The 26,491-nt window shown below is 50.5% G+C and overlaps 1 protein-coding gene across 1 annotated transcript; it reads left to right on the top strand.

The window, feature by feature from the left end:
- Positions 1–1,973: 1,973 nt before the first annotated feature.
- Positions 1,974–26,457, top strand: LOC308483231 (polycystin-1-like protein 3). Its single transcript, XM_081016858.1, has 30 exons — positions 1,974–2,152; positions 2,305–2,736; positions 3,229–3,360; positions 3,574–3,738; positions 3,958–4,091; positions 4,871–4,997; positions 5,123–5,248; positions 5,459–5,687; positions 6,483–6,667; positions 6,842–7,072; positions 14,734–14,835; positions 15,157–15,335; positions 15,542–15,576; positions 16,374–16,530; positions 16,977–17,170; positions 17,585–17,781; positions 17,888–18,044; positions 18,239–18,431; positions 19,367–19,619; positions 19,962–20,064; positions 20,203–20,346; positions 21,528–21,713; positions 22,148–22,439; positions 22,801–22,934; positions 23,107–23,336; positions 23,619–23,962; positions 24,065–24,275; positions 24,390–24,491; positions 24,744–24,875; positions 25,063–26,457. Exons 1-30 carry the CDS (start codon positions 2,066–2,068, stop codon positions 25,174–25,176), a joined length of 5,307 nt encoding a protein of 1,768 aa, XP_080872984.1. The 5' UTR covers positions 1,974–2,065; the 3' UTR covers positions 25,177–26,457.
- Positions 26,458–26,491: the final 34 nt, after the last annotated feature.

Genomic DNA, 26,491 nt, shown 5'->3' with positions numbered 1-26,491 from the left:
GGTCAGTGGTGTCCGTGGAAGCTCTCTTTCACGCTCTGAGGACATCATGATTGGTTGCTCAGGGGCCCAGGCCCAGGACAGGCCCAGATCCAGACACCCATTCCCACTTCAAGCGCCCTGGTGGCCCCCTGGCAGTGACATGCAGTAAATTGTAAAACGTCATGTGGCTGGCTGGAGACTTGCCAGCCCTTGTCCAGAAGTATCATAGAACTGTAGTGTTGGAAGGGACCATGAGGGTCATCTACTCCTACCTCCTGAGGAATCGCGCTAGCACAACCTCCCTGGAAGGAGGGTCCCTTCGCCTCCGCTTAGAAACCTCTAATGAAGGGGAGTCTGCCACCTTCCTGTCTGCCCCACTCCCAAACCCCTTGAAATCCCATTTCTTGTCAACCGAACTGCTTGGTTATCATACTGTTCTCTGGAGCAAGAGGAATGGGATGAGCCTCCTGGGCTCTCAACATTTGCCTGCCAACATGCCTTTTATCCAGCAGACAATGCAGTTGCCCCTCCTTTCTTCCCCGCCGGGGTGCAGACAATGGCACCCTCTTCTTTGCAAACAAGAGGGCCCATCTCCAGCTGGAGCACCAGGTGCTGCACCTGTTCAGCCTCTGGGTGTGGCGCTGCTCTGCTCCTCTTTTCAGCAGCTCCCCCACCTGCTTTCTCAGTTGGTGGGTTGAGCGTGCACGGTGGGGGGCGGGGGCGGTTTAGACTATTAAAGGGTGGCCCCGGACCAGCTTGCTCCAAAGAGGGAGCGGCATGGGGCTCCCTATAGGGATGTGGCTCTGGCTCTGGGCCGCACAGGTCTCTTCGGAGGAATCGGAGCCCGCCTGCCTGCCCGTGGCAGGAGAGGACTGCTATCGGCTGCTCCGGTGGCCACAACCCGCCTTGCGTGCAGTGATTTTGTGCAGACAATCCCACGGCCGGCTCCTCCACACGTGGAACCAGCAGATCCAGGACGCCCTGCGCGACCGCCTGGACGACAGGAGCAAAACCTGGATCGGGGCTGCAGCAAAGGCGCTCCCAGAAGTGAGCCACCCTGGCAAAGGTGAGAGCGGGGCGGGGGCGCAGAGGCCCAACAGCAGCACCGCAGAAGAGGGGCAGCAGCAGCCAATTCCAGTATACGCTCCCGGGATGTGTGTTATTCCCCACTCAGCATCTCTGACTCGCCCAGACGCCAAACCCCTCAGGGCAAGACCGCCACCCTCCCTACACAAGGTGGGACCACCGTCTCCTCGTGGGGATCGAGGCGGAGCAGCCAAGCTTCTCACTTCAAGGGCCCAGCCAGGCCCTGCAGACCCTTCCCTCCGTCGAGGAACCCCGCCCACCAGCGTTTCAAGGACACTCAGGATGGCAACCATCCTCCCATGCCAAGCCCCGCTGCTGATGGCTCAGCTCTGCAGTCTGTGACAGGCAGTCAAGGAGTGGGGTTAAAAATAATAATAATGCAAGGCTGTCCGAGGGTTTGCTACCAGGCACTCACCCTATGCAAAGGCTCCCCTTAAACCACTTGCCACCACTGGGAGACTCTAGTCTGGAGAGGGAGCGGAGCCCTACAGGGGGCGCTCAGGGCAGCCTCAGCCGGAAAGCCTTATCCTAAGAAAATCCCCCAAAGGCAAACAACTGGCGGGCTGGTGCTGAGTGTGGGGTGGCGGGGAAGAGGGATAACCGTGTCTGACGGCGGCGCCTACTCTCCGCAGACCACTGCAAAGTCCTCGTCCGGAATGGGGACCAATTCTATACCAGGAGGGAGGAGTGTGACCAGAAGCACTTTTTCATCTGCCAGTCTGGTGCGTGAGTCTGCCCGCCCCCCGGGGTGGGAGTTCGTGCCCTCATTCCGCACCCACAGGGGCTTGGGCAGGGGGCCTCCAGCTTCAAAGAGCGAGAAGGACCTCGTGGCTGAGCTGAGGATGAGACTCTCTGGACGGCCCCCCCCCCCACGAAGCACGCCCTTTCGAGGTGGCTGCAACCCCGGAGGCAGGGCCAGGGCCAGGCTCTCCCCAGGCGGCTGGGCTGGGCCGTCGCAGGTCCTAGAACCGGCCCCTGCCGCCCAGGAAGCGCCCCTTCCATGAATTCTCCCGAGCTCAACCCCTTCTGCTCTCTGTCCGCTACAGGCCCCCCGAGGACGCCCCGAGAGACTTCCACGCCCTGGGTGGTAAGTTCCCGCCAAAGCAGGTGCCTGCGCAGCCGTCGAACAGGAACGGGCGAAGGTTCTCTAGGCCGCCGTCGCTGCGCAGCGCCCCCTGGACTGACTGCAGCGCACCGCCGAGCAGCCGGCCCTGGTGACTTTCTCTCCCTGTCTCCCAGAGAACGACCTGCCAGCATTTGACGTGCGGCCCGACGGAGGTGACGCCCATCCTCACCGAAGAGCCGACGGCGACTGCTCCTCTGAGCGCCCAGGCCTCCGCCGCGACTCCTCCGCCGCCCAGTGCTCCTCCAGGAAGCAGCACAGTTCGCCAGCCGACCACCGCTGACATCCAGCCATTCCTTGGGACCAGGCCAGAACTCGGCACTCCCCACCATCCTCCGAGCAGCCCCAAGTCGGCATCCAGCACGTGGCCCGCCAGCAACAGCAGCCAGACCCGCCCCACCTCTCAGACCTCAGCCCCAGAGCCCAGCACTCAGCCGCTGCCCACCAGCAAAACCACCTCGGGGGGTACCAAAAGCCACGAGTCCAACACCAGCCCAGACTCCTTCACCTTCAGCCCTAGAGACTTCCCCCCTGAGGACCAGGGGAAGGTAGGGAGACATCTGGACTGGCACCTGCTCCCACCCTGGTGGCACCTTGTCCAGACAGGCTCTCCTCTCTCTTCGTCCCATACCCCACACCCTGCTCCGGAGATGCCAGGAGGTGTGTGTGTGTGTGTGTGTGTGTGTGTGCATTGCCGGATTCTTCCTTTGCACCTGGAAAAACTAACGCTGAGGTGCAGATCAAAGATGAGTATGACTCGTATGTGATTTCCCAGGGATCCAAAGTCACTTAGTGAGGGATTTCCAGACTGGTTTTGCCCACCGCAGAAAGGGGGGCAAGTGGCTATGGGGAAGCGTGGGGGGGATGTGTGGCTCCCTCCAGCCTAGCTGCCTTCTCAGGTCTTCCCCCTATAGGGTAGAGGAGCCTTCCCAGAGTTAGAGATTTAGCGATAAGCTCTACTTGCAGGCTCACTGACAGCGTAATAGGGCAACCAGGCCCCCTTCTCCCCCAGCCCCTCTCACTCAGGGTCTGTCCCACAGGCCCTAGAGAAGGTGCTGCACCAGTTCAGCCAGGCTGTGCAGACCCCAGACCACCCTATGGCACTGGAGCAGGCAGCCCGGATGCTGGAGAATTTGACAAATTTCCATGCTCTGCTCTCAGACGATGCCCAGGTACTGGCATGTGGCACGGAGGGAGGGACGGTGGGTGGGTGGCACCACTGATCTAAGGATCTGTCCCCTGCGGCCTATTCTCCCAGTCCTTGGTTGAACCAGGCTCTACCCAGGCTATGTAAAGAGGCAAGCCTGCCGCTTGGCACAGCCAGCCTCGCCCTTGCACCCCCAAATCAGCCCCGCCAGATGACCAGCCCTGCCTTGTTCCTACAGGCCTCTGCCAGCCAGGCACTCCTCTCCCTGAGCTCTCAGCTGCTGAGGGACCACCCTGCCAGCAATGCCTCCTGCCTAGACCTCGCATCACAGGCTCTTTTCCAGGCCCTCAGCAACCTCCTCCAAGCCTCAGGCAGCCAGACACCCAGCTTTGGCCCGCAACAGGTGGGGGAGAAAGAGGACCTGCAGGGGTCGGGGGGAGAAGGCTATTCAGAAGGATGGGGTTGCCAGCTCAGGCCTGCTGCATGGCTGGGTCCCATTCTGAAGGCACCCCCTTTTGTCCAGGCCTTCCCCTTGCTCCCGAGCCCATGGGAAGGGAGCTGAGTTTCCCAGCTTCCCGCCCTGGCTCTGCCCAGCTCCTGACCACACCTGGCCTTTCTGCAGCAGGAACCAAAGGTCCTGGAAACAGCACTGGAAGCCCTTCCTCTGATCCAGACGGGGCTCCTGTTGGGAAGCTCCACCATGGAGGAATCCACAGTAACTGTGGTGTCTCCTGTGCTCAGCACCACCCTCAGCAGGTACCAGTCTCCTCTCTCCTAGGCACTGAATAAGTGGGGGGGGGGGGACAGACTTGTTCAGGGCAACTGAATGCATTGTTTGGTTGCCAATTACCTATTGGAATCCTTTTGGTACGCAGAGTAAGACATTGTTCAGTGAATGCATCTTGGTTAGGGAACAGACTTTTATGAATTACAATCTCACACACAGGGATGTTTGCAGTTAAGATAAATAATAAAGGAGTCTATTACATTATTTTAAAAATTATTATTACATTTATAACCCACTTTTTCTCCAAAAAGCTCAGGATGGCTCACAGACTTCTCCTTTTCTCCATCTTATTCTCACAACATCCTTGAGAGGTAGGTTGGGGCTGAGAGATAGTGACTGGCCCAAAGTCACCCATTGGGTTTCATGGCTGAGAGGGGATTTGAACCCTGGTCTCCCACGTCCATGTCTTTCACTCTAACCACATAGTTGGATAGAAGAGTTCCAAGTTCTAGCCTAACAAGTCTGTACTAGAGCATGGTAGCCATGCTGCCTCCTATCTTATCTCAGAGGATAATTCTTCTTGGAGAGAGAAATGTGAGAGGAGCAGGAAGTTGTGAAACAGGGTGCAGCCTGAGAATATCAAAAGAGAGAGAGAGGTGAGCTGAAGAGGTTAATGACACAAAGGTAGTCTGGGAATCTGGAGGTCTTGAACTCTGTCCTATCAGTCCTAGCTACGCAAGACCCCTCTTCTGAAAATGGAGTTGCACTCAAACTTTCAACAGTAACCACTCTCCCCACTCCCTACCAGGTGTGACAAAGCCTCCCTGCCCCATGCCTCCTTCCACCTGCTTCAGCCAAGGGGCCTGAACGTAACCTTCCCATCCAGCTCTACTCTGGAGCCAGTTCTGAGCCAGCACCCTCAAGTACAAGTCCAGGTAAGGTGGTAGTGGCTTGCAGCCCACTGGGTCCTTGTAGGGGAACATAGTGCAGGGCTGGCAGGGCATGGAGGTGGGGCAGAGGGCACCCCCACAGCTCACTCTTGCTCTCATCTTCACTCTAGGTGGCTTCCTTTGCATTCAACCCTTTCCGGCACCTGGATGGGAAGCCGATCAAAAGGACGGCAAGTATCGCTCTCATGGCCAGCGAGGAATCCATCGGTGTCCACAATCTTGCAGAGGAAATAGAGGTGAGAATGGATACTGTACTGGAAAGTTCTCTCATCAGGGGGACTCTTCTCTCGGCACCCAAGTGGCATGGAGAAGCAGCGCTGTCCAAGGTCCAGCTCTGGATCAGAGATAAGCACTTTGTGCTGTATGGCCTGATGGGAGACAGTATGTGCTCAAGGACCAGTGGGGGGGACTGCAGGGCTGACCATGGGCATTCTGTCTGCTTCCAGATTGGGCTCAGTGCTGAGGCTAGTGCTGAGGCCCCTCAAACTCACTTGACTGGCAACGTCAGGAACTTTGACATTGTGGTAAACATCACATCAGTAGAGGATGCCCTGCTAGTATCGGTGGAATCCAGCACAGTGGTCCAGATCACCTTGCACCTGGGCCTCCAACCTGAGCCCAACAAGAACAGCAGCCTGCTCAACACCACCCTGCCCAGCAGCGGATGGCAAGATGGTGAGGACTTGTTAGAAGGAAGCTAGAGGGCAGGTACTGCTTTGGGATTTCCTATTGGAGCATCTGATTGACCTCTAGGAGAATAGTGCTGGACTAGAATGGCCATTGGCCTGATGCATCAGGTTCTTCTTATGCTCATACATACAACACAATGCTGCATGTATCCCCTTAAAAGTAAGTCTCATTGGAGTTCAGTAAGGTAACTCTCGGGTAAGTGGGCATAGCTTTGAGGTGTTAACTTCACCAACTGTTCTGGGTTTCAGCCATAAGACATGACCTATATGGCAGGCTTCCTCAAACTCGGCCCTCCAAATGTTTTGAGACTACAATTCCCATCATCCCTGACCACTGTTCCTGCTAGCTAGGGATCATGGGAGTTGTAGGCCAAAAACATCTGGAGGGCTGAGTTTGAGGAAGCCTGCTATATGGGAACAATTTACCTCTATAAATAAAAAGGGAAAGTTGCAAAAGTATTCAGATTGAATCAGCTGTGTTTCAATTATTTAATTGCCCATTAAATTCATTTAATTGCAAATTAACATGGTGTAGTGGTCAGATTTGCACTGTGGGAAACATCAATGGGAAATTTGATTTAAATCGCTTAGTTAAATCAGCCCATTTCTTCATTTACATAATTGACCAAACCACTTTGATTTAAATCTGTGCACCTGGGAGTAGGGAGGGGCTTGAGGAGCTGGGGCCAGGCAGGACTGTGTCCCCAGTGGAGGAATGTGTGGGTGAGGTCAGTGGGTGTGGTCCCTCTTTGCTCTCTTTGATTCACTGCTCTTGCTTCAGAGGGTACCTACACATGGGTGATTCCTCCAGAGGAGCTGCAGCATCATGGCCTGGGCACCTACTACATCTCTGCAGAGGTGGCTCCCCTCTCTCAGGGCCCCTGGAACCTCTCCATTCACACCATCATCTCTGGATGCTACTACTGGTCCAGCCAGCATCAGGCCTGGAAAAGTGATGGATGTCGGGTATGCAGTAGGGTCAACCAGGCCAGAGGGCTGTTGGGCAGGCAAGCAAGCCTTTGCTTCCATGCTGGGAGGAAAAAAAAGTAGGGCAGAATGTCATGGGGAACCAAATGGAGCAGAACTTTTGGGCCTCATCCTCCTGTGTTGGTTTCTAATGCATCAGTGCCTCCCTCCCAGGTGGGCTCCCAAAGCAGCGTCCACAGCACCCAGTGCTTGTGCAACCACCTCACCTTCTTTGGGTGCGTCGCCTTGGTCCTGCCACACCTGATTGACCTTCACAACACTGCAAAGCTCCTGAGCACCGTGGGCCAGAACCCTTCCGGGCTGGCCTTGCTAAGCAGCTTGTTGCTGGGCTATGGAGCTGCCCTCGTTTGGGCTCGATGGAGACAGAGAACGGATGTTAAGAAGGTGAGGGAAAAGGGCAAGCGAAAGATTTTGAAATATACTCAGAGTCGCAAAGTGATTTCATGCTCTTTATTCAGCTCATAGTGGTGAGGAGGAATGAAAAAATGTCCCCTCACAGTATCTGCTTTATATACATTATTTACACAATGGGCTGCACATGATTGGCTAATTCTGGAATTCTACTGTAAGCCAATCAGGTTGTGGATTCACTTCTATCTGGAGCAGGATTGGGTGGTTCCTGCCAACCAATCATACTGCTGCATTGTTCTAGGACCAATCAGACTGCTGCATTCTGAATCCTATTGTTCTAGGACCAATCAGACTGCTGCCTTTTGGATCCTATTGTACTCAGTACATAACACCCCTCCCCTCTAAGTTCCAGTCCTGCCCGGGAGGTCGCATTCATAGTCCTCAAGGTATGCCGGCGGCCTACGTGTGCGTTGTGGCCTGGGGTGTTCCCTGGTCCGGGCTCCGGGTTCTGGCTCGTGTTCCAAGGATGCTGGCTGTGATGCGGCTGTTTGGTCTGGTGCAACCGGCTCGCTCAGTCGTGGTTCTGGTTCCGGTGTCCTTTCGGCCTCACGGGTCCTCTCTGTATTTACTGATTCTGCCTCTCCTGCTGGCCCCTCCTGCTCTATGGGCCTCACTGCCCCGCTGTTCCCTTGGGACTCCTCTGACCTGTCCTCCTCCTGGTTTTCTCCCGGGAATCGTCGCCGTATCTGGTCGCAGTGGCGGCGCCAGCATTGCCCCCCATCCGTTAGCACCTCGTACGACACGGGGCCAGTGACCCTGGTGATTGTGGCGGGTACCCATGCTGGGCCTGCCCCAAAATTCTTTGCGTAGAGGCGCCGTTGCAGCTTCTCATCCTTCAGGCCACCGACGAGGCGGTCACGAAGCATGTTCTCCAGCTCTGAGAAGTTGCAGAACCGGGCGGCTTGGCGGAGAGAGGTCACAAACCCAGTTATGGTTTCCCCAGGGGCTTGCCGCTTTGCGTAGAAGGCATTTCGACGAGCCACCACTGAGGGCTGCGGCGAAAAGTGCCCCTTCAGCTGTTCCATTATTGTTTTGTATGGAACAGTAGCGACGTCTTCAGGCGCAAGGAGAGCCCGGGCGATTTCAAACGTCTCCTCTCCGCAGACGCTGAAGAATATCGCCCTCTTCTTGGCGTCTTCTTCGTCGGTGACCCCTTTGGCTTCTAGGAGGAAGGTGAAACGGGAGGCGTACGCTTCCCAGTCTCCAGATGCTGGGTTGAATGACGAGAAGCTGCTGTTGGCTGCCATTCTGAGTTCCTTGTGCCCCGGAGCTGAAGCCTGGATACACGGTGCGAGGCAGCGGTGCGGCAGTTGGCGGTGCTGCGGTGCTGTGTGTGGCAGTCAGCTCAGCGGGATCCCATCCTCGTCGCCAGTGAAATATACTCAGAGTCGCAAAGTGATTTCATGCTCTTTATTCAGCTCATAGTGGTGAGGAGGAATGAAAAAATGTCCCCTCACAGTATCTGCTTTATATACATTATTTACACAATGGGCTGCACATGATTGGCTAATTCTGGAATTCTACTGTAAGCCAATCAGGTTGTGGATTCACTTCTATCTGGAGCAGGATTGGGTGGTTCCTGCCAACCAATCATACTGCTGCATTGTTCTAGGACCAATCAGACTGCTGCATTCTGAATCCTATTGTTCTAGGACCAATCAGACTGCTGCCTTTTGGATCCTATTGTACTCAGTACATAACAGATTTATGATGGTGGTTGGGGGTTATTAGCATTTGCAGGCCAGAGACACTCCCCCATCTGCCCTCATTCAGGCCATTCTTGTCTGATGTGCTGAAACGAGGAACAATGAGATGTTTATCCAGCAAACAGCTGAGAGCCAGACACCCTGGAAAAGCCGACTGGCTGAAGGGGGCTTGGCCATTTCTATTTTTTTTTTTTAATGAAATTTATTAAAATTTCAGAGAAAAAAAGAATTACAGAAAAACAAAAAGTAAAAATACAAGAAAAATACAAAATACAAAATACAGAATAAAAGAATAAAAGACACTTAAAAAGAGAAAAAAGAAAAATGGGTCAATCTTTCCATAGCTTACATTCATATCCTTGTTTCCCTGACCTCCTCATACCTCCCTTTTTTGTATTCCAGTTCAATTAGTTAAGTCAGCAATTTCTTTCCCTCTTTGTTTTCTCATGATCCTTTAACTTAATATACTATAACTTTAAATTTTCAACTATTAACAATCATTTTTTACATACACCTTTATAGCATTACTGCTTAAATCACCTAACTTCATTCCAACATCATTCTAACATTCATTAATTTTGCAATATTTCTGTAAATAATCTTTAAATTTCTTCCAATCTTCTTCCACCGACTCTTCTTCCTGGTCTCGGATTCTGCCAGTCATTTCCGCCAATTCCATGTAGTCCATCACCTTCATCTACCCACCTTCTTCCAGAGTGGGTAGGTCTTGTGTCTTCCAATACTTTGCAATAAGTATTCTTGCTGCTGTTGTGGCATACATGAAGAAAGTTCTGTCCTTCTTTGGCACCATTTGGCCGACCAAGCCCAGGAGAAAGGCCTCTGGTTTCTTCAGAAAGGTATATTTAAATACCCTTTTCATTTCATTGTAAATCATCTCCCAGAAAGCCTTAATCCTTGGGCACGTCCACCAAAGGTGAAAGAATGTACCTTCGGTTTCTTTACATTTCCAACATTTATTATCGGGCAAATGATAGATTTTTGCAAGCTTGACTGGTGTCATGTACCACCTGTATATCATTTTCATAATATTCTCTCTTAAGGCATTACATGCCATAAACTTCATACCTGTGGTCCATAACTGTTCCCAGTCAGCCATCATTATGTTATGTCCAACATCTTGTGCCCATTTAATCATAGCAGATTTCACCGTTTCATCCTGAGTATTCCATTTCAACAGCAAGTTATACATCTTTGACAAAATCTAGGTTTTGGGTTCTAACAGTTCTGTTTCCAATTTTGATTTTTCCACCTGGAAGCCAATTTTCTTGTCCAAATTATATGCCTCCATTATCTGATAATAATGAAGCCAGTCTCGCACTTTGTTTTTTAATTTCTCAAAACTCTGCAATTTCAGTCTATCTCCATCTTGTTCCAAAATTTCCCAATATTTTGGCCATTTGACCTCTATATTGAGCTTTTTCTGAGCTTCCATCGGTGACAGCCACCTTGGGGTTTTGTTTTCCAATAAGTCCTTGTATCTTGTCCAAACATTAAACAATGCTTTCCTGACAATATGATTTTTAAATGCTTTATGTGCTTTGACCTTATCATACCACAGATATGCATGCCATCCAAATACATTGTTAAAACCTTCTAGATCCAAAATGTCTGTGTTTTCAAGAAGCAGCCATTCTTTCAACCAGCAAAAAGCTGCTGATTCATAGTAAAGTTTAAAGTCTGGCAGGGCAAATCCACCTCTTTCCTTTGCATCTGTTAATATTTTAAATTTTATTCTAGGCTTCTTGCCCTGCCAGACAAATCTAGAAATATCTCTCTGCCACCTCTTGAAACAGTCCATTTTGTCCACAATTTGCAATGTTTGAAACAAAAACAACATTCTAGGCAATACATTCATTTTTATCGCAGCAATACGACCCAGCAGTGAAAGCTTCAAATTTGACCAAATTTCTAAATCTTTTTTCACTTCAGCCCAACATTTTTCATAGTTGTCTTTAAATAAATTCCCATTTTTTGCTGTCATGTTAATCCCCAGGTGTTTAACTTTCTTAGCCACTGTTAAACCTGTCTCATTCTGAAACCTCTCTCTCTCAATTGGTGTTAGGTTTTTCTCTAAAACCTTGGTTTTTAACTTATTCAATTTTAATCCTGCAACCTGACCAAATTCTTGAATCAGTTCTAAAACCCTTTTGGTACTAGATTCTGGCTCCTGTAACGTCAATACTAAGTCATCTGCAAATGCTCTCAATTTGTACTGTTTGGCTCCGACATATATACCTTTAACCAACTGGTCCCTTCTAATCATGTTCAACAAAACCTCCAGGACCGATATAAAAAGCAATGGGGAGATTGGGCAACCTTGTCGTGTCCCTTTTTCTATCTTAAATTCTTCCGTCACCACATTATTTACAATTAATTTAGCCTTTTGTTCAGAATATATTGCACTTATACCGTTTTCAAAGCCTTGGCCTACCCCCATACCCTGTAGGTTCTTCTTCATAAAACTCCAAGAAATGTTGTCAAAAGCTTTCTCCGCGTCCACAAATATTAAAACTGCCTTAGTATTTATATTCTCTTGTAATTTTTCTAAAATATTGATTATGTTTCTCACATTGTCAGATAGATGTCTACCCAGGAGAAAGCCAGCTTGGTCTTTATGTATCTCTTCCGCTAACACTCTTTTTAGTCTTTTAGCCAAGATGTCGGCAAAAATTTTGTAATCCACATTGAGCAGTGATATGGGGCAGTAGTTCTTAGGCTGCATATTTTCAGTCTCTGTTTTCGGTACAAGTGTGATATACGCTTCTTTCCACGACTCTGGTGCCCTTTTCCCATCCATTATTTCGTTACAGACTTCTTTTAAAGGTTGTACTAACCATTCTTTTAAAGATCTGTAGTATCTAGAAGTCAGTCCGTCCGGTCCTGGAGATTTACCCAATTGCATATTCTGAATGGCACCTTCTATCTCCTGTTCAGTTATTTTATAGTTCAACATTAATTTATTTTCTTGAGAGATTTTTTGTAATCCATTTGTTTTCAAAAATCGGTCTACATCAATTTCTTTCTGTGGCCCTTGTGTATATAGTTGTTTAAAGTACCTCTGGAAACAATTTCTAATCTCAGCTGGGTTCTGTATATTCCTTCCTTCCACTTCTAGATTTGTAACTGTATTTAATTTTTGTCTTTTTTTCATTTGCCAAGCCAATAATTTCCCACATTTATTAGCCGACTCAAATGTCTTTTGTCTCATTTGTTTGATTTTCCATTCTATCTCTTGATTCATCATTTTCATGTATTGTACTTGATATAACTTTATTTCTCTCAATATCTCTTGCGACTTTGGTTTTGCTCTCAATTTCTTTTCACTTTCCTTTATTTTCTCCAATATTTTATCCTTCTTTTCATTTTGGATTCTATTCTTTAATGCATTCTGTTGTATCAAGAACCCTCTCATAACAGCTTTGCTTGCGTCCCAGATTACTCTTTTTTCAACATTGGTGTTCATATTTATCTCAAAATAATCTCTCAAGGTTTTTTGGGCCTTCTTAATCACTTCTTCATCTCTAAATAAGGTGTCATTCATCCTCCATCTGAAGGAACCAGTTGGTGTTAGTTTCATTTCCATCTTAACCGCATTATGGTCGGAGCAGGTTTTTGGGCAGATTTCCACTTTTCTTATCTTTGGTGCCATTCCTCTAGTTACCCATATTTGGTCAATTCTTGTCCATGTCAGTTTGGCTTCAGAGAAGAAGGTTCCCTCTCTGGCCAAGGGATTCTTTGTTCTCCAGATATCAACTAAGTCCAAGTTGTCTGTCGTCTCAAAAAAAGTTTTCGGTAGTCTGCCATCCTTAGTGACTGCCTGTCTTTGCGCCTTGTCCATGTGTATAGATACCACTCCATTCATATCTCCCATCAAAATCACATTATAATCCAAATAGTCCATCAAGGTCTCATGCAACTTTTTAAAAAATTCAGATTTCCCCTCATTTGGTGCATAAACTCCTACTATCAAGAATTTTTCTCCTTGTGTTTGAATTTCAATTGCCACAAATCTTCCTTGGTCATCTTTGAGGATAAATTTCGGTAATAGTCTCTCCTTTGCATAAATCACTACCCCTCTTTTTATAACCTTGTCCGATGAAATAAACTCCTGACCCAGTCTTTTATTAATCAGTAGTTTCCTGTGTAGCCTTGTTACATGTGTTTCTTGTAAACAAATCAAGTCCAATTGTTCCTTTTTTAATAAATGAAACACAGATCTCCTTTTCTGAGGGGAGTTCAAACCATTACAGTTCCAGCTTAATAGTTGCAGAGCCATGATGTAGTTACTTTGCTTCTCCTCCAACTGCACCCAGCGCCTGTTCCTGATCTGTCGGTGGTATCCCCTTCTTCAGGCGGTCTTTTAGTTCAGGAGGTAAACCTGGTATGTCTAAAGTTTCGCTTACAAGTGCTCTTAACTCTTCTGCAGCTTCCTTCTGTAGGTCTTCTCTGTGGTCTCTCCAAAATCTATCTTTGTCGTCCTCTGATCTTATTTTTATCTTCTTCCCTTTGTAACTAAAGGATAGGCCTTGGGGGAATTCCCACCTAAAGATAATTCTGTTACTTCTCAACAGGGCAACCAAATCTCTATAATTGGACCTAAGGTCCAAAAGATACTTCGGAATATCCTTAAATATCTCCACTTTTGACTGATGTATTTCCAAAGTCTTCTGGAAGTGCAGACTCAAGATTTTGTCTCTCTCCTCTTTTGTTTGGAGGGTGATCACCCTGTTCCTCCTCCCTCCTCTTCCAAGCCTAAAGGCACTCACTATCTTGAAACTATCCTTCTCCAAATCTGGGTTCCAAAAGTTTGCAAATTCCTGCGTAAGAAAGTCAATCAAGTTGTCTTTCTCAAGTTCAGGTACGGCCCTGATCCTTAAATTCGTTTGTTTCTCCTTCAACTCAATCATAGACAATATTGACCTGTGGTCTTCAAGTTGTTTGTATAACGGTGGTATCTTCTCTTCTACCACAGTGGCTGTAGCTGTTGCTATTTCCTTTGCCTCTTCGGCTGTCTTTCGTGTCGAGGTAGATTCCTGTAGTAATTTCTGAATAGTTTCTGTATTGGTATTTACCTTCTGTCCCAAATTATTAATACTTGTAGTATTTTGGTCAATTTTGCCCAATGCTTATGCTACTTGTTTACTTATTTTGTCCAAAGATTCATTAATTTTACCAAGTGCCTGAGCCAAAGCATCTTCAGCTGCCATTCCTTTGGGTTTAGGTTGTGCCGATGAGGCTCCTGTTGGTAATCCAGAAGGGCCAGATGTCGATGCTCTTCGCTGCAGCCCACCGTCTGTACGAAATACTCTGCCAGACCTCGTTGCTTTTTCCTGTAGCGAATCTATTTTCTCCTTTCCATCTGCCATAACACTCTAGATAAGGTCCAAGGTCAATCTCACGATCAGAATTTGTTTTGAAGTGGAAAATTCCCCTGGCCCAGCTGCTATTGTAACAATTTCAAACTTCCTCTAGGGGGACACAGTAGCAGTCAGAAGTGTCTTAAAGTAATTAACTTTTTCCTTTAGCCCCCCCAATTCACAAAAAGGACAACAGTTTCAATCTCAGTTATTTCCTGTTACTTTAAAACCAGGAGAAGCCAGTCAGAAATATTGTATCTTACTTGTATCTCAGATGCAGAGTTAACTGTCAAAGAGTACTTTCAGCAACAGCGCATTCCCAATATGGCTTTCTTACTGTTCACTGGCAACCCGTTCCAGGGTTTTGAGCGGTGGATTTTAGCTTCTTTTCCTCTCTTTTCTACAGGGAAATACAGTTCAAACCTTTCCCCCCTCCTCCCCTGCAATCAAGGGGGGGAGATCGCTTGTTTGATGTTCGAATTATAATCCTTTTGGGGGGCTTGGCCATTTCTAGGGCCACCCACCCCATTTGTGTCTCTCCCCCCTCCAGGTGAAGGTCACAATCCTAGCAGATAATGAGGCCACCGCCTGCTTCCCTTACCTGGTACAAGTCTTCACAGGCTACCGCCGAGGGGCTGGGACCTCTGCTAAGGTAGGGGAGGGTCTCACTTTCCTGCAGGCCCACTTTGTACTGTTGATGGTACAAGTGTTGCCCATCAAGTTCCGTGACCTCAGGCACCTGCCCACAGAATCTGGGCCGAGTCTGGCAGATCTCTCCCTATCGGGGTGTGGGTGTGTGGGGTGCAGGCTTCTGTGTGACTGGCTGCATGCAAAAGCCTGTCTTTGATGACATCCTTCATGTGCTCCCTGCTTGGGCAAGGAATTGAGGAAAGGAAGCAATCCATGAACCCCACCCAGCATCCGCCCTCTTTTCCCTTTCCTTGATTGACCCCTTCTCCCTCCTTGGCTTGAGGTTATCCTGACCCTCTATGGGGCAGAGGGCCGGAGTGAGCCACACCTGCTACAGCACCTCCAGGGGCCCTCCTTTGAGCGAGGTGGGCGTGATGCCTTCCTCCTTGCCACACAGAAGTCCCTGGGCAACCTTCACGCCATCCGCCTCTGGCATGACAACACTGGGTCCAACCCCAGCTGGTAAGTCCATGGCCCAGTGAGGGCTGAGGGTGGGGTTAGAGGCGAACCAGACTGCAACTGGGATGCCAGGCAAGGAGGAGGTTGGAAGCACACGACTGGTGTGGGAGAGTCCGTTGGCATCACCAGACCTTATCAGATGCTAGTAGGCAAAGGGACACTGCAGCTGGCATACCTAGTCCTCCCATGCCATGGGGTTATGCTGCCAGGACCTGGACACATGCAAAATTCCCAGGTCCTCAAAGTACCATATTTTTCACTCTATAAGACACACCAGACCACAAGGCACACCTAGTTTTTGGAGAAGGAAAACAAGAAAAAAAATATTCTGAATCCCAGAAGCCCGAACAGCAAGAGGGGTCTCTGCTTTTGCTGCACAGCTATCCCTCTTGCTGTTCTGGCTTCTGGGACAGCTGCGCAGCCTGCATTCGCTCCATAAGACACACACACATTTCCCCATACTTTTTAGAAGGGAAAAAGTGCATCTTATAGAGCAAAAAATACGGCACCTCCTTTCAAGCCTATGCTGAAGAAATTCACAAGATCCCTGTCCAACTGTAGCAAAACTAGCTGCAGGACAGCTGGACATTCCAGGGGGACGATGGAACTGTGGCATGTCTTGTCCCACCCAAGGTTCATGCTCACCATGTTAAAGGCCAGCTTTGGCTCCAGAGGCTACATTGTCATGTCAAATAATGCATTATGACCCACCTTTGGTCTGAACCCCCAAACATAAGGGATACATCAGAGAGGGAATACCCTTCCACATTCAGTCTTTTCCCAAAGCTGCTGGGCAAAGAACGCTTTATGTATAGGTTAACTTGGAGCAAAGCTTCCCTTGTGCTTGAAGGAAGCCACATGCAGCTCTCTGCTTTGGCAAGGTAATGAGGGCAGAAGGAAAAGATCCCCACTGCTTCCCTTTAACCTGCAGCTCTTGAGTGATGGGGGAGTGGGGGCAGATCCCTTGGCTGCAGCTAATGGGCATCACATGACTGCTTGGCAGTGCCACCTATGTGTGGGCAAATGACTGAAAGGCCTGAGCCTCCTGCAGGTTTGTGAGGCGGCTGGTTGTCTGTGACCTGCCTGCCAAGAAGAAGTGGCATTTCCTGTGTGACTCTTGGCTGGCAGCTGACCTGGAGGACGGCCATGTGGATAAAGTCTTTGCTGCTGCCTCCGAGAGGGATCTCCTGTCCTTCAGGTAAATATGAGCCCCACCCACCCACCTCCTGCCAGTTTGTGGCATCTCTGGAATGTGTTTTTGCCCTTGGGGTGTTTCTGCCCCTGATCTACCCAACAGGTACCTTGCCTTTGACTGAATTATGCTAAGAACACCTGTGTGAAAAAGCAATATGCAGACATCAAAAAATAAAAGTCAGGGAACGGCAGGCTTTGTCCCAGAATCTGCTTGGAATGACAAATCTCAGACCCAGTGCAGAAAGTTCCTTTGACTATACACAGAGAGGGCCTTTCTCTCCCACCCATCTGGGAGATGGGTCTTCCTTCCAGGTCAGAGAGTGTGATGCAGCTTCCAGCTCCTCTCCATTCAGAAATTAGGTGCAGCAGGAAAGGTCCCACCCTGCTCCTGGCCCTTGACCCTCTCTGGCTCAGCCCACACCAAATACATCCCTTATCCCACTTCACCAGGTACCAGTTCTGGTCAGGGCTGGTGGACAAATTGACGCAGGAGCACCTGTGGCTGTCGGTGGTGACCTGCTCGCCCTGGAGCCCCTTCACCCGTGTGCAGAGGCTCTCCTGCTGCCTGGCCCTCCTCTGCTGCACCTTCCTCATCAACATCATGTTCTGGAGAAAAGAGGCAGCGTCCAGAGGCCCCGAGGCTGGTGAGTCGGCTGCCAGCTGGAGACTAGCATAGCCAGTGCCTTTCCTTGTCCCCCGCCCCAACATGATGCAGGTGGGTGCTGGGCTAGGGGCAGGTGAGTGGGTGGGGTAGGGAAGAGGCTGGCTTCCCACCACTTGCCATGGCTCACAGCCCCCAAGGCAGAGCCCCAAAGAGTCCTGTATTTTTGCTCCTGTCCCCATGCTCCACCTTCCATGCATAGGGCTTGTGTCTCTCCAAGTAGCACTGAGGATTCTAAGCTTCACAATGGAGCTGGGAGTCCCCCTCTGGACGCCGCCCAGCATTTTTGGCATTGAAACTGCCTCAGCCATAGCAGTGATCCTTTTGGCCACCCGCTCCTCCTGACTGAAGGTCTCTGTCTGCCCCTCCTCTTCCCCCCCCCCCGCTCCCGAGACAGGGCCTTTCATGGTGACTTGGCACGAGCTGCTGCTGAGTGTGGAAACAGCCATCTTCTTAATGCCAGTGAGCCTACTGATCAGCCACATCTTCCAGCTGGTCCAGCCCCCAGCCCCAAAGCCTCCGGCTGCCAGCCCCGAACTCCTGCAGACTGTGATGCCCCCCAAGCAAGTGATGCCCATCACACGAGTCAAGCAAGTGAGACCCCCTCCTCACAAGTCCCTCCAGTCAGCAAGAGGTTCTGAGCGGTCAGCCTCTGCCCTGATGGGTGCTTGGCACTCTTGCCCTGCTCTCTCCATTGCAGGAGCTGGAGGAGACCCTGGGCTTCCTCTACAAGAACAGCCTCTGCCAGTGCAAGTTCCCTGGGACTTCTGAGCAAGTACTGGAGCTTGTGGCTGCTCTGTGTGACCTCATCGAGTCCTACCTCCAGCACCAGAAGGACCTGGAAGGTCCCCCTCAGGGTAAGAGTAGCCTTGGCATCGGGTGCAAACACCACTCCCTTCCTCTCAGACAGAGAGTGCGCCACCCTTCCTCATGCTCTGTGCACCAGCTTGCACCTTTGGGGAGCTGAGCAACCCTTGACTTAATTGGAAAAAAGGAGGGGGAATTAAGGCTCTGTAGGGTGAGAGTGATGCCTCTTTGTACTTGTTTCCAGAGAGGCGCTTCAACCTCCACAGCTACCTGAGCCATGTGCTGAATGACTTGGGGACTCAGCTCTGCAGCCTGGATTTGTGCAGCTTCCCTAATCCTTATGACCATCTGCATGCAGTGGACCAACTACAGAGAGTCCAGCAGCACCTAGAGCAGCAGCAGGCCCAGCCCTGGCCCAGCACTGAGGGGCCTGGCAGGTAGCCCCCATCTGGAAGCTCCCCTCAGCTATCTCTTCCCCACTCTCCTGGCCCCATTTCCTGGTAAACTTTTGCAGAGATTGCTCCAAACCCAAAATAATACATGGGGAACAAGATCCTTGTAAGCCACTGTGAAACTCTGCGGCATCTACTGTACACACCCTACATATGTATACAAAGAAACACACCTAGCTAAGGTCAAAGTTCCTTCCGTGAAATAGCTTGCAGGAAGAAACTAACCAGATATCTTCACACTCTAGGGAATGCCTTCAGGGGCTGGGCGAGGAGGCAGGTCACAGTTACAGGAGATAGAAGCTGCCCCCCCAGGACTCACCAGTGAGAATGGGGGTCGCATATGCAGCAGAGTGTTCATATGTGACCCAGAAACAGAGTGAGGCAACAGTCCAAGGTCACCACCGCAGTCGAGTTCAGGCAAGGTACAATGCAGCAAGGCAGGGCGATGAGAATCAGGAAATAAGGCACCAGAGACCTGTATTATTTCCTGCAACTAGAAGGCTCACTAGGGAGGCTTTATATGGTACTCTTGTCTCCTAAACTACACTCATCCACAGCCACTGACTGCTTCCTCACAAGCAGACTGCTGCCTCTGATCCCAGAGACTGGCAGGGGGAGCTGTTCCACCCCCTGTTCTGACAGTTCCAGGAGTTTTTCATCAGGTACTAACCTGGAGGGCCCCTGGATCTATAGGGTATCTGGTTCATCTTCAGAGGACTCTGTGTCTGGTCCCGTGTCACACTCAGACCCAAAGCCAGCCAGTTTTCCCAGCCCACCCAATAATGGTCTTTTTCTTAACTGCCTATTGCTTTTTCTGCTTGGTCTGTGGGACATTTGCCCTCCCCACTGCACAGTTCCCTCCCTCCACCGGTATTCCCAAAGGCTGAGGTGCCATTTATTCTCCTGTCTCTGTGTCTCAGGCCCACCGGGCCCAGGAGCGAGCTCAGCAGTTTCCCACTTGAAGACCCTGACAAGGAGAGGCCGCCGTTCTCCCACTGTCTCCCCGGGAGATTCAGCTTTGCCTGCTGGCTCACAGTGGGGAGCATCAGCCTGATTTCGGCCTTCTTCACAGTGCTCTACAGCCTAGAAATGAGCAGGGACGAGGCTGGGCACTGGGCCGTCAACATCCTGCTCTCAGTGCTACAGAACATCTTTGTAATGCAGCCCCTGAAGGTAACCTGGTTTTATCTGGAGTGCAGCTAACCTCTCCCCACACCCTTGCCAGACCCAGAATCTCCCCTCTTCTCCCTGCCTCTACAAGTGTCTTTGGTGTTCTGTGATTCTGCAGCAACACTGCAGGGTCAGAGCTCTGCAAGGATCCTCAGACCCCACATAAGTCCAGACTCTGGGTTTAATGCTTGTCCATCTCTCCCCCAATCCGCACTGGTAATGGGTGTAATGTTACTAACCATTCCATTTGTGGTGGGGCCCCTCCTGCATATTCTGCTAAGAGGGGCCCCAGACACCTGCCCTGTGGGGCTCCCCAATGGCAACCCTGTTCTCTCTCCTTCCCAGGTGTTGGCTCTGACCTTCCTCTTCTCACTGCTGCACAAGAGGGAGTTGTGGAAGGACAAGGGACAGGAGCAGCAGCTCTGGTGGGCCCTGGGCCTTGTCACAGGTAATTCAAGCTCTCCAAACCGCCCTCCCTGCGCCTCCATCTGCAGTGCTTGATAGGGCATCTGCCTGAGTGGCCTCTGACAAAAGAGGGCCTTTTTCCTCTTGCTTGGGACTGACTCCAGCTTTCCTCTCCCTCTAGCAAGGGGCCTACAACTGGAAGCTTATGGGCAGAGAGACTGGGCAGACCCAGCTTACAGACCCCCTGCCCTCCAGCCAATGGTGCGGCCAAAGGAACGGGCCTTGAAAGACAAGAAGTTGTACTCCTTGATCAGAGAGATTGCAGGTGAGACCAGGCACGAAGGCCAGTAAGGGCGTGGATGGGTTGTGCAACACTTCCTGCTCCCTCCCCACACCAAGCAGGGGTGAAATATGCTCAGCATTCACACTCCTAAGCATCAGTGGTTAAGGAAGCAAGCAAGACAGAGAATGATACCAAGGCCAAGGTCAGAATGGTGGGAGCGGCAGTCGCCTCTAGGAACACAGGAAGAAACTGCCACATACCATGTCAGAACATTGGGCTTACCTTACATTAAAAAAAAATAATAATAATATTAAGGATTTTCTTGTTTTACAGCAAAAAATTGCTTTGCACAGATAACTACCATAGAGTTAGAAAAATTTTCAAACGTAGGGGGTCCATGGCTTGGCTTTTGAAAAATAGGGGGTCCTCAGTACAGTGTTACCTCGGGTTACAGATGCTTCAGGTTACAGACGCTTCAGGTTACAGAATCCACTAACCCATAAATAGTACCTCAGGTTAAGAACTTTGCTTCAGGATGAGAACAGAAATCTCGCAGCGGCAGTGGGAGGCTCCATTAGCTAAAGTGGTACCTCAGGTTAAGAACAGTTTCAGGCTAAGAACGGACCTCTGGAACGAATTAAGTTCTTAACCCGAGATACCACTGTAATTAGCTAATTGGGAACCACTGCTATAAACCATACATAACTCAGTGGGTGCAGAATCTGCTCAGGACAAATCTTCAGATGTAATTTGCAAAATTTAAACCACCAGCAGGGAACATCATACCCAAGGGCGTAGAAAGGGGTGTGTGTGCGGGGGTGTGTGTGTGCGTTCTGCCCCGTGTCATTCCTGAGGGGGTGACAAAATGGCACACCGCGGGAGGGTGGCACTTACCGTGGGGCCTGGCCTGCAGTCTCTCCTGGGAGTGATGCAGTGGCTCAGGGCCCTGAGCTGCCCAAAACGGACTCCATGGGCAGATCACCACGCCACCCCTCAGGCGGATCACCACGGCGCCCCCATGGGCGGTGCCCCCCGCTCCCGCTGCTCCGGGTGCAGGAGCAGCTAGCTATGCCCAATCATACCTGCAAGCGGGTGGGTTGCTTAGATCTGGATGGGATTATAATTTGGCCTGTGAGGTTGTTCTGCCCACGTCGTCTGGCTGTAGGCATGCAAAATCCAACAGGACAAACTGTTTCGATCCACTTCCCTTTTCTGACACCCAGTGCAGCTTGTGTTCCTGGCTGTGCTGATGGTCCTCAGCTATACCGAGAGAAGCCCCAATGAGTTCTACTTTAACAACGCCCTCCAGAGGACCTTCACATCCCACCTGGAAGACATCCTTACCCCAGAGGAGTTGTACGGGTGGATCAGGGTGATTTTGCTGCCTGGCCTCCATGGCAATTCTGAAGGTGAGCAGCACAAGGAACAGAGATAAAAGAGACATCCTTCTGTATACAGGCAGCCCTCTGCTTATGGGCATTCTACTTGTGTGTGACTTTTATGCGGGTCACCACAAAATGAATGACTGAATAAATTGAAACAGTGTGCCTTCCCTTGCTCAGGGCCGCTGCCTGGAAGTCTCTTTTTGCTGCTCACTCACTGCAATGGGAGGGATTGTGGGGAAGGCTCAAGGCAGAAGCCTCAAGAGAGGGAAAGTGTGTCGGGCAGTGGCCCCAGCGGCACACACTGTATAAATTATAAAAACATGGCCTCTTTAGGCTTTTTCAGTGTTGCCAAAGCAGACACCTGAAATTTACACAACTTTTCACATCTGTACAAACAGGTGTGCATCTGTGTGTTTTGCTTCTAAGCAGCACATTTCTCCCCTCTCTCGATCTCCCAGGTTTGGCCATGGATGGAAACTCTTTCCTTGTGGGCAGCGTGCGGCTACGGCAGGTCCGAGCCACAGGAGCCCCGGCAAAGCCAGGGCCAGCTTTTCTCCCACTCCAAGAGGGAAAGCAGGGTCCCACGGCCAGCTGGGGGCCTCCTGCTGCAGGTGGGAGAGGTCAGGCGAGTGCCTGGGTCTTCCAGAATGAGAGCACGCTGCAAGAGTACCCCATCTGGGGGAAGTTTGCTCTCTATCCGGGAAGCGGCTACCTGGCAAACCTTGGCAGAAACAAAAGCTACGCCAAGAGGTATGTGGACTGAGGGAGCTGCAAAACAGGCATCAGGTCCCGAAAGATCCAGGGGCTCTTTCTGGGCAGGTGTATCTCAGTCTCTGCCCACTATCTCCTGATCTGGTGAAGCTGTGGGAGAGGCAGGTTAAAGCTAAAGACCCACAATCCTGGCTAACAGTAGTGAATATGGCATTGCTAGCTGGAGTCTGGCAGGTGGTACTTGAGGGAGAACTGATCAACTGGGCAGGGCATGCAATAGTAAACTAGAGTTGTGTTTCTCTTCCCCTGCCGCCAGTAGATTTAGGCACAGCCCTTAGAATTCTCTCCCACTGCAAGGTGGACACACAATACAACTTTTTTCTGCACCATTCCCCACCAGAACCCTTCGCTATCTGGAACGGAACAACTGGCTGGACAGAAGCACACGAGTCGTCTTCATTGAGTTTGTTGTCTACAATGCAAATGTCAACCTCTTCTGCGCAGTCACACTGATCTTGGAGGCCAATGGGATAGGCAAGAGCGTGTAGTAGAGACAAAGGGGGCCTAGCCCTGCAATGGGCCTCAGCGGCAGGATGGCTGTCCTGGGGCTGTTGGGGAGGGAGAAGGAGAAAAGGCGTTCCCTCTCCCTGGGAGCCAGCCTTGCTTGCAGCCTCCGTGCTTGACCCTGTGCCTGTTTCTGTGGCAGGGACCTTGTTCAGCAAATCGGAGTTGCAAATTCTCCGCCTCAATCCAGATCTCCAGCTCGTCCTCCAATTTATCTGTGCCCAGATCACCTTTCTCCTGCTCATACTATACTACATCTTTGTGCAGGTGAGCGGGGCCTCTGTGAGGCAGCTTAGTTTCCTTAGCCTAGCACCCTCTGGATATTGCTGGACTACAACTTCCATCAGCTTTAGACAGCACTCTCAAGGTGCCTAGGGTTAGTGGGAGGTATCAGCCAGTACCAGCTCAGGGGAGCTGAGATGTAGAACCTGCGGTGGGCCCTCTGGGTGCTGCTAGGCTCCCATCATTCCTGACCATTGCCATTGGCTGCCTAGAGCAGTTGGGCATTTGGATTCCAGCAACACCTGGAGTGCCGCAGGAGTGTCATCCCACCCTTGTTTTAGGGCAGTGTCAACCTTGGGTCCCCAGATGTTGTTGGACTATAACTCCCATCATCCCTGAGCTCTGGCCTTGCTAGCTAGGAACGATGGGAGTTGTAGGCCAAAAGCATCTGGGGACCCAAGGTTGAGAAAGGCTGTTTTAGAGGGTGGTGGTGTGTGGAGGTGGTTGTATTGCCAGAGAAAGAGCATCACACCACCAATGCTCCTTCCACTTGCATTCCCCCCCCCCAACATGCGGCTGCCCGAGTCAAGCCTGCTTCTTCCATGGGGCCAGCAGGGCCGGCAGTTGAAGCAGCAGAAGTGGAAGTACTTCAGCAGCAAGAGAAACCTGCTGGATGCCAGCACCATCCTCATAAGTGTGGCAGCTATTGGCCTTTATGTGAAGAGGCGCGTGCTGGCAAAAGGCATCCTGAAGCAGCATCGCCAAGACCGCAACAAGTGAGTGTCTACCATCTGAAACAAGGGGCAGGGGCAGGCCCCCACTCAGTAGAGGCGGCTTTCACACACCCTAAAGCAAATCTCCCTCCACACCCCTGCCAGGTTCATCAGCTTCTATGAGATGGTGGAAGTTGACTCTGCTCTGACATACCTCATTGCTTTTCTGGTGGCCTTGACAACCATCAAGCTGTGGAACCTCCTGCGCCTAAATCCCAGAATGCACCTCATCACACAGACACTGCAGAAAGCCTGGGATGAGGTCCTGGGCTTCCTGCTCACACTTCTGGTGCTACTTGTGGGTTACGCCATTGTGGTAAGAAGAGACCTGCCAACTGCAGGGAAACCAACCAAGGGCGGAGGGAAGAGCCCCCCCTTCCTGTGTCCTTATACCCCTCCCCCTACATCACCTTCACTCTCTTGCCATCAGTGCAACCTCATGTTTGGATGGAGCGTAGATGACTACAAAACCTTCTTTAACTCAGCTGTGACCATCGTAGGGCTTCTCATTGGAATCTTTAATTATGAAGAGGTGAGTGCCATGCAGCCCCACTTTAGGCCGAGGCACACTGCCAGGCTGCCCTTCCAGGACACCACAGATCGCAGCAGACCCCCAGCCCCATTCAGCTCCCAGCTCAGCACCCAGAGAGACCTGCATGGATTTCAGCTTTCTGGGTCTAGAATGCCATGCTTCCCTGTGCCCTGCAAAGCACAGCACGGCCAACAGCTCTCTGCTATGTGCATATGTAGACACAGGGGACATAACTGTGCTCTTCATGCTTAGGTCATTGCTGTGGACCCCGTGTTTGGCGCTGTGCTGATTGTAACCAGCGTCATCTCCATGGTGTTTGTGATCATCAACCTGTTTGTCTCTGCCCTTTTGACGACCTTCAGTCGGGAGATGAAGGCTGCCAAGGTAGGTGTAAGCCCAAGCGGCTGGTGCTGCTCATCACCAGCCACCAGCCAAGCTTCAAGCAATTAAGCCTTCATGAGAAGCTGCTTGTGCCGCAGCCACCCCTCAGGATCCGAGTTCACATATAAGGCATCTCTCTCTCTCTCTCTCTCTCTCTCTCTCTCTCTCTCTCTCCGGTTCATCACAACAGGCCAGCAAGGAGGAATCCATGTTGCAGCTGATTCAACTGAAGATTTCCACCTTGTTTGGAATCAAGAAACAGCCGCGCATCCCAGCAGCTTCCCGAAAGGAGCCACAGGACTGAAGTGGCATCATCCCACCTCCCCATTTGGACAGCTCTTTTCTATTCTAAAATGGGAAGGGTCACCATTTTCCAAGTATCACTAACGTACATGCTATCTTTAAGAATATCAGAGGTCAGCTGGGCTGGCAAGAAAATCTATAGGGCTTTTCTCCCACTTTTAAGCTGCCCCTCCCGCTCTTCAGCTAATTTACCATGTGATCTTGACTCAACATTACCTCATGCTACATCCTACTTCCTTTATCCTTGACACACCTTTGAGTTGTTGGGACTAACCAAGGCAGAACAAATCTGACTGCCCAGAAATCCCCTGCTGCAGCCCTGCAGGTTGAAGAGCAAAACCGATCTTACTGGCTTCCAGCCCAAAGGCCGGTCAAGTCCCTAAACAGCAGGAGCCAGTTTCTTCTCTGCCCAAAGAGGCAGAGCAAAGGAGGGCTGTTCTTATTTATAGCCAATCCCAAATAGTGGTGCACATCAATTAAGCCTTACAAATCAATTTATTTTTCATGTCGCTGAGGAACTCTTTACCTATTGCAGGGCTTAACCCCTGAGGAGACAAACAGGGAATTGTAGATTATACTCCTCTACCCAGCCACAGATTTGAAGAACTCATATGACAAAGGTGGGTCTGTTGAGATGCACAAAGGATACACTGTTTCAAGGTGAACCAGAGGGAGGAGATAGAAGGGTGGGTGGGGAAGAAGAGTGACTATTGCCCCTCCCCACCCAGAGAGCTCAGTTTGCCCAATGGGAGAGATCAAATCCATGAAAGGAATCCAATCCTGCCTTTCCTTAAAGGCAGCCAACCTCCAAGATGCAAGGATCCTTAAGCAGCCCTTACCTTAATCCAGAGGGGACCCTTCTGCCCAAGCAGAAAGCACTCATCCCCCTGCTCCAACCTGTAAAGGTCAGCATAAATCCTACAAGGGCTAATTTCTCAAGAATGATAGCTTGACAGTTCTATCACATCACTGCAGAGAAGGACAGCTGCTTCAGAACCCAGGCACTTCCCCGTGCCCTGCAGGACAGGTGGCCCGCTCTTCTGAAGCTGCCCCTGCTGCCACCAACCACAATGTCTTGTGGGAAGCAAGTCTAAAGGGAGCCTCATAAAATTCACCTGTGGGCGGTGGTTGTGGGCTGCACTGCAGATCCTCAGGTGTGCGATCCAAACTGATAGGACTTGTTCCAAAATATAACTGCGAAGCCAAAGTAAAGGCAACACATTTGCATGCTCCTTTTTGCCAATATTTCCCCTTCCCTCAATAAATAGTACTCCTTGTTTGACTGGAAGTGTGACTGTCAGTCTGAAGGAACGGCC

This window comes from Podarcis pityusensis (genome assembly GCF_964106645.2).
Source record: "Podarcis pityusensis genome assembly, chromosome: 8".
NCBI classification, from domain to species: Eukaryota; Metazoa; Chordata; class Lepidosauria; order Squamata; family Lacertidae; genus Podarcis; species Podarcis pityusensis.
This window is presented reverse-complemented; position numbering and strand designations above follow the sequence as displayed.